We start from the raw sequence: 7,500 nt of genomic DNA, 5'->3' as shown, positions 1-7,500 counted from the left end.
ATTTGTCAGACGATAGGGATCGTTTCCGTATGCAAATTTTCCGCCTTTGTTTACATACCAAGACCAAGACCACAAGACCTGCCGCGTCTCTTTAAGCTGCTTCTACGTGCATTGGTTCTACCACTAAGCATGAACGCATCCATGCACGCTTTTTGGCTTGTTTAGCTTGTCTAAGTTTCGTAATACACAGTATTACGTTCAGAGCAGCGTATCTTTGCCGCAGCGTGGCCTCCATGTTTGTGTTTACATTGTGTTGCCGGGAAGTGACGACGGAAAGTGACGACGAAACATGGTTTGTGTGTGACAGGCCGCGCCCAAAATATTGTCGATTTTCTGAAAAACGACGGAAAAAGTAGACAAAAAAAGTGCTCGTGTGGCACCGCCTTAACCTAACGTAACCATACACCAGCACACATCCTCACACCAACACACAGACACACTCTTCACTAACAGTCGGCAACACTTCCCCACTGCCCCATCGCACCGCCGCTTCTCTCTAAAGGCTCTAGTGGAAGTGACAAAAAGTTCTCAAGAATATTTGAGTGTTCTTTTCTTTTATACGATTGTAGCGACAGACGAACAAAATTCCTGAAAACCCGGCGATTCATTTGTCACCTCGGAAAACAGTCGTGGTGAAGTTACGTGAGTTTTTAAGGATGTTTTTGCGATTTTAGTGACATATTAACAAGATTTCTGCACGATTAGCAACAGAAACACTCTTGAGAACCCTTCTGTTTATCTACGTGGCCTTGAAAAACAGTACTGAAAGGCTTAATGAAAAAGATATAACTCACTCCATCACTCTTTTCACTTCCCTCTTTGTTTTTGAAAGATATGTTCTGAAATCTCCATAGGTAACAATTAAACAAAAGGAAAAACTTCAATAGTCAATGATAAAAGAGATAAGATGCAGAAGTTATAAGGACTTGTATTCTGAAAAGCTCTGCTCTCAACACGACTGTTTTCCAAAGCCACAAAGATTATTAGACGGGCTCTCAAGAGTGCTTCTGCTGCTGATAATGTGGAAATCTTGTTAATCTGCCACTAGAACCGTTAAAACGAACTTAAAAACCAATGTCAGTCCACCATAATTATTCTTCAAGTCCACAGAGATGATTTACCTGGTTCTAAAGAGTGTTTCGCCTGTTAACAGTCTAGAAATCTTGTTAATCTGTCAATGTAGAACTGTTGAAATGGCCAAAAAACCTGTGCAACTTAAAATATACCCTTTCGAAAGAGTGTTTCCTATTAATAATGTAAAATTCTTGTTAATCTGTCCCTAGAACTATTGAAACGCCCAAACAAAAAACCCGTGCAACTTAAAGTAAATTCTTTTGAGAGAGTGTTTCCTGTTAATAATGCGAAAATATTGTTAATCTGTCTCAAGAATCCTTAGGCCACTGAGTAGCATGACCCGTCACGCGTTTCCACATTCAATCTGGTTAATATTTGGTGATTCTATGTCGCTTCAGAATCTCATGTGTGGGGAATAAGATAGTGAAGACTGTGGCCGCTAATCATCTGACCTACATAGACTCTTCCTAATGTCAATAAAATGGTCTAATCGTACATAAATCTCAAGGTAAAAAATGTATCCCAGTACTGAAGGGGTTAAAAACTCCTCAAAAAACCCACATCTCATTATCTAGACGTTTTGGAAAGTAGAGTAGTGGAGGTGGCAGCGCCGAAGTGTTCCAGAATGCGGTTCTGGGAAGGTAAAAATTTAACCAAGAAATGCGGCTGTCAGTACTCTATAGTCTATACTCTATACTTCCACTTGTCCTTTGAATCTCGTAATGTTCTTGTTTGAATATCCTATCCGCCTCCCTTGGTCTCCTATACTCCACTGCCCATTCCCGTCCTGCCTCTTGCCTGCTTTCTCCCGTGCTTCAAAACCCTCAAAAGACTTACCTGCACGCTTCCCTCAAAAGACGCTGGCCCATATTCTGAAACACTTTTGAGCTGCACCTTCACTATTTTCAAATACCGCCTTGAAGCTATGCCATTTGTTGAGTGGTTTAAAGTTAGCTACATGTCACCATGATACCCAGGTTCTAGGTGGTTACACTAAAGATGACTTTGGTGGTGATATTGGCCCTAATATGGGTACCACTATAAATAAAATTGCCGGCGCCACTAATGGGTGGAAGCTGAACAGGCGCTATAAGCCATAACGTAAAAAAAAAAGAACAAATAAAAAAAACTCACTCTGTGCCGAGGCGACCAGCGAAGACACCTTGGTCTGGCATTGCTGCGTGAGTTTGATGTCTTTCTTGTGGTTGTTGTTATTGTTATCATTAGTAGAATTAATATTGTTGTTATTAATGTTGTTGTTGTTTTGCTGTTGTTCTCATCTCTGCCACCTACCAATTACAGTGTTCATCATCTTTTCTACTATTGTTGCTATTTATTGTGTTTATTTCTTGGATTGAACCAGCTATCATTTATTCAGCGTCCATTAGATCCTTTCCTCCTCCTCCTCCTCCTCCTCCTCCTCCTCCTCCTCCTCCTCCTCCTCCTCCTCCTCCTCCTCCTCCTCCTCCTCCTCAGTCTATCTGTGGTGCCTTCACACGTGCTTTCTAGTGTATCATACTGTAGCTGATAAGAAAATAAATGTTAGGGGAAAACATCGATGCTGGTATTTGGTCTTCCTTTGTGTTCCCTGTCGTTCTTTGAATGCTATATCCCATGGCTGGAGGCGTGAGAGGGACGTGTGGTTATGTGGTGGTTTGGAGGTGTGGAGATGCATGTGGTGGTGTTCAGGTGTGGTAGTGTGGAGGTGTGGTGGTGTGGGGGTGTGGTGGTGCCTGTGGTGGTGTGGTGGTGTGCAGGCGTGGTGAAGTGATGGTATGCATTCCTGCTGGCGTGCCTGTATGGGTGAATAAGCACCACCTGTGTGCCCGACAGGTGGAGGTGTGGGTGAGACACAGGAGGCGGGTTGCGGTGGCCGCAGGTGGTGTCTCACCCTCCAGCAGTATCCTGTGGGGCCTGGCCTCTGACGTGTGGTGCGTGCCGTGTGGATCGGTGATGTCTGGCTTGCCCAAGGTACGAGGAAAAGAAGAGGCATGCCTTGCTGCCTGGTGGGTAAAGAGGCGCCAATCTCAGTCCATGGTGTGCAGGTGCCTGCAGGAGAGTGTGGAAGGAGGGAAACAATGGCGGGGTACAGCGATGTCTTTATTTACAGGAGCGGTGTCCCGCGGGGGCGCGGGGTCAATAAGTTACTGGCCAGGGGGAATGGTGGGGCGATCTAGGCGTAGGGGGCGGGGGGCCCATAGGCGGGCGGAGCGGGTGGGCGGGTAGGTGGCCTCGCCCTCGTAGGTGACGTCAGCCACGTAGCCGGCCTTGTGGTCCGCCGTAAAGGACACCTTCTGCAAGCGGCCGTCGGGCAGCGCCACGTAGTACGACCCACTGGTTACGTGTCCGTCACTGCTCTCGTTCTGGCCGAAGTCGTTGCCGGTGTAGTCGTCCTTGACGGCGTAGGCGAAGTCGTAGGGCATCCCGGGCTCCTTGTAGTGAGGGGGCGGCGGGCCGTACTGGGGCGGGCTGTCGGGCGCGCGCGGCGGCGACAAGAGCCACAGCGGCAACGGCCACGATCACAACCTGCAACACAACACTGCTGTGACAGAGTTACGACGCCGGCGCTCTTCCTCCCACGTGGAAATTAAGTGAGACAAGACTCAACTTGTAACTTTTAGCCCTCTGGCAGATCAACGGTCCACGAGCCATGCGACCTGGGAACTGTGTGTGTGTGTGTGTGTGTGTGTGTGTGTGTGTGTGTGTGTGTGTGTGTGTGTGTGTGTGTGTGTGAGTGTGTCTGTGTGTGTTTCTGTGTGTGTAATTCACCACGGTTACCGGCTCGTCACCCAGCCAGCCTTCTCCATTACGGAGCGAGCTCAGAGCTCATAGACCGATCTTCGGGTAGCACTGAGACCACAGCACACTCCACACACCGGGACAGCGAGGCCACAACCACTCCCGTACCTATTTACTGCTAGGTGAACAGGGCCCACACATTAAGAGACTTGCCCATTTGCCTCGCCGCTTACCGGGACTCGAACCCTGGCCTCTCGATTGTGAGTCGAGCGTGGTAACCACTACACTACACGGTGTGTGTGTGTGTGTGTGTGTGTGTGTGTGTGTGTGTGTGTGTGTGTGTGTGTGTGTGTGTGTGTGTGTGTGTGTGTGTGTGTGTGTGTGTGTGTGTGTGTGTGTGTGTGTGTGTGAGTGAGTGTGTGTTTCACTGTTTGATCTGCTGCAGTCTCTGACGAGACAGCCAGACGTTACCCTACGGAACGAGCTTAGAGCTCATTATTTCCGATCTTCGGATAGGCCTGAGACCAGGCACACACCACACACCGGGACAACAAGGTCACAACTCCTCGATTTACATCCCGTACCTACTCACTGCTAGGTGAACAGGGGCTACACGTGAAAGGAGACACACCCAAATATCTCCACCCGGCCGGGGAATCGAACCCCGGTCCTCTGACTTGTGAAACCAGCGCTCTAACTCGTGTGTGTGTGTGTGTGTGTGTGTGTGTGTGTGTGTGTGTGTGTGTGTGTGTGTGTTTCACTGTTTGATCTGCTGCAGTCTCTGACGAGACAGCCAGACGTTACCCTACGGAACGAGCTCAGAGCTCATTATTTCCGATCTTCGGATAGGCCTGAGACCAGGCACACACCACACACCGGGACAACAAGGTCACAACTCCTCGATTTACATCCCGTACCTACTCACTGCTAGGTGAACAGGGGCTACACGTGAAAGGAGACACACCCAAATATCTCTACCCGGCCGGGGAATCGAACTCCGGTCCTCATGCTTGTGAAGCCAGCGCTCTAACCACTTAGCTACCGGACGTGTGTGTGTGTGTGTGTGTGTGTGTGTGTGTGTGTGTGTGTGTGTGTGTGTGTGTGTGTGTGTGTGTGTGTGTGTGTGTGTGTGTGTGTGTGTGTGTGTGTGGTGTGTGTGCTCACCTTAGCGCACATCATCTTGGTGGTGGTAACGGACTGTCTGGCTTCACGGAGGCAACACATCTCCTTAAGTACGTTTCCCGCCACACACCAGACCCTCCCCAACCCCCAACCCCAACCCCAAAACATTTCCCCAATCTTCTACAACTAGAGAGAGAGAGAGAGAGAGAGAGAGAGAGAGAGAGAGAGAGAGAGAGAGAAAGCTGACAGCAACATTAACACACCCTCCCTAACCTAAAGGCGGTGTCACACTAGCACTTTTTCCGTCGATTAATGCGATTTCCGTCTATTTTTCACCGTTCCGCATGAACTTATCGCATGAATTTGTCAGACGATAGGGATCGTTTCCGTATGCAAATTTTCCGCCTTTGTTTACATACCAAGACCAAGACCACAAGACTTGCCGCGTCTCTTCAACCTGCTTCTACGTGCATTGGTTCTACCACTAAGCATGAACGCATCAATGCACGCTTTTTGGCTTGTTTAGCTCGTCTAAGTTTCGTAATACACAGTATTACTTTCAGAGCAGCGTATCTTTGCCGCAGCGTGGCCTCCATGTTTGTGTTTACATTGTGTTGGCGGGAAGTGACGACGAAACACCGTTTGTGTGTGACAGGCCGCACCCAAAATATTGTCGATTTTCTGAAAAACGACGGAAAAAGTAGACAGAAAAAGTGCTCGTGTGACACCGCCTTAACCTAACGTAACCATACACCAGCACACATCCTCACACCAACACACAGACACACTCTTCACTAACAGTCGGCAACACTTCCCCACTGCCCCATCGCACCGCCGCTTCTCTCTAAAGGCTCTAGTGGAAGTGACAAAAAGTTCTCAAGAATATTTGAGTGTTCTTTTCTTTTATACGATTGTAGCGACAGACGAACAAAATTCCTGAAAACCCGGCGATTCATTTGTCACCTCGGAAAACAGTCGTGGTGAAGTTACGTGAGTTTTTAAGGATGTTTTTGCGATTTTAGTGACATATTAACAAGATTTCTGCACGATTAGCAACAGAAACACTCTTGAGAACCCTTCTGTTTATCTACGTGGCCTTGAAAAACAGTACTGAAAGGCTTAATGAAAAAGATATAACTCACTCCATCACTCTTTTCACTTCCCTCTTTGTTTTTGGAAGATATGTTCTGAAATCTCCATAGGTAACAATTAAACAAAAGGAAAAACTTCAATAGTCAATGATAAAAGAGATAAGATGCAGAAGTTATAAGGACTTGTATTCTGAAAAGCTCTGCTCTCAACACGACTGTTTTCCAAAGCCACAAAGATTATTAGACGGACTCTCAAGAGTGCTTCTGCTGCTGATAATGTGGAAATCTTGTTAATCTGCCACTACAACCGTTAAAACGAACTTAAAAACCAATGTCAGTCCACCATAATTATTCTTCAAGTCCACAGAGCTGATTTACCTGGTTCTAAAGAGTGTTTCGCCTGTTAACAGTCTAGAAATCTTGTTAATCTGTCAATGTAGAACTGTTGAAATGCCCAAAAAACCTGTGCAACTTAAATTTACTCTTTCGAAAGAGTGTTTCCTATTTATAATGTAAAATTCTTGTTAATCTGTCCCTAGAACTATTGAAACGCCCAAACAAAAAACCCGTGCAACTTAAAGTAAATTCTTTTGAGAGAGTGTTTCCTGTTAATAATGCGAAAATATTGTTAATCTGTCTCAAGAATCCTTAGGCCACTGAGTAGCATGACCCGTCACGCGTTTCCACATTCAATCTGGTTAATATTTGGTGATTCTATGTCGCTTCAGAACCTCATGTGTGGGGAATAAGATAGTGAAGACTGTGGCCGCTAATCATCTGACCTACATAGACTCTTCCTAATGTCAATAAAATGGTCTAATCGTACATAAATCTCAAGGTAAAAAATGTATCCCAGTACTGAAGGGGTTAAAAACTCCTCAAAAAACCCGCATCTCATTATCTAGACGTTTTGGAAAGTAGAGTAGCGGAGGTGGCGGCGCTGAAGTGTTCCAGAATGCGGTTCTGGGAAGGTAAAAAGTTAACCATACTGCCCTTTCCCGTCCTGCCTCTTGCCTGCTTCCTCCCGTGCTTCAAAACCCTCAAAAGACTTACCTGCACGCTTCCCTCAAAAGACGCTGGCCAATATTCTGAAACACTGTTGAGCTGCACCTTCACTATTTTCAAATGGCTCTAGTTGAAGTGACACTTGTTTTCAAGATTGTTTCTGCTAATTCAAGTGACATGGTAACAAGTTTTCTACATTATCAACAGGACGAATACTCTTTCTGTAATTCTAGTGACTTGGTAACAAGTTTTCTGCATTACCAACAGGACAAATACTTTTTAGAACTCAGCTAATCGTCTCTGTGGTCTTTGACAAAGATAGCGGTGAGAGACAAGCGTTTTTTAATATGGCGCTTACCTGCACGCTCCGCTCAAAAGGCTTACCTACACTAACATAGGGAGGCGGTGGCGTTGTGGGTAAGGTGGTGAGCGTGGGATCAGGCAGACGTCAACGCGTAGGTTCGAATCC

At 46.6% G+C, this 7,500-nt stretch overlaps 1 protein-coding gene across 1 annotated transcript; it reads right to left on the bottom strand.

The window, feature by feature from the left end:
- Positions 1–3,161: 3,161 nt before the first annotated feature.
- Positions 3,162–3,571, bottom strand: LOC123520653 (cuticle protein 18.6-like). Its single transcript, XM_045283148.1, is given in 2 exon segments — positions 3,162–3,283; positions 3,285–3,571. Coding segments are annotated over 2 exon segments (249 nt in total). The 5' UTR covers positions 3,498–3,571; the 3' UTR covers positions 3,162–3,247.
- Between the last annotated feature and the right edge of the window lie 3,929 nt (positions 3,572–7,500).

This window comes from Portunus trituberculatus, chromosome 7 (genome assembly GCF_017591435.1).
Source record: "Portunus trituberculatus isolate SZX2019 chromosome 7, ASM1759143v1, whole genome shotgun sequence".
In the NCBI taxonomy this organism is placed as follows: domain Eukaryota; kingdom Metazoa; phylum Arthropoda; class Malacostraca; order Decapoda; family Portunidae; genus Portunus; species Portunus trituberculatus.
This window is presented reverse-complemented; position numbering and strand designations above follow the sequence as displayed.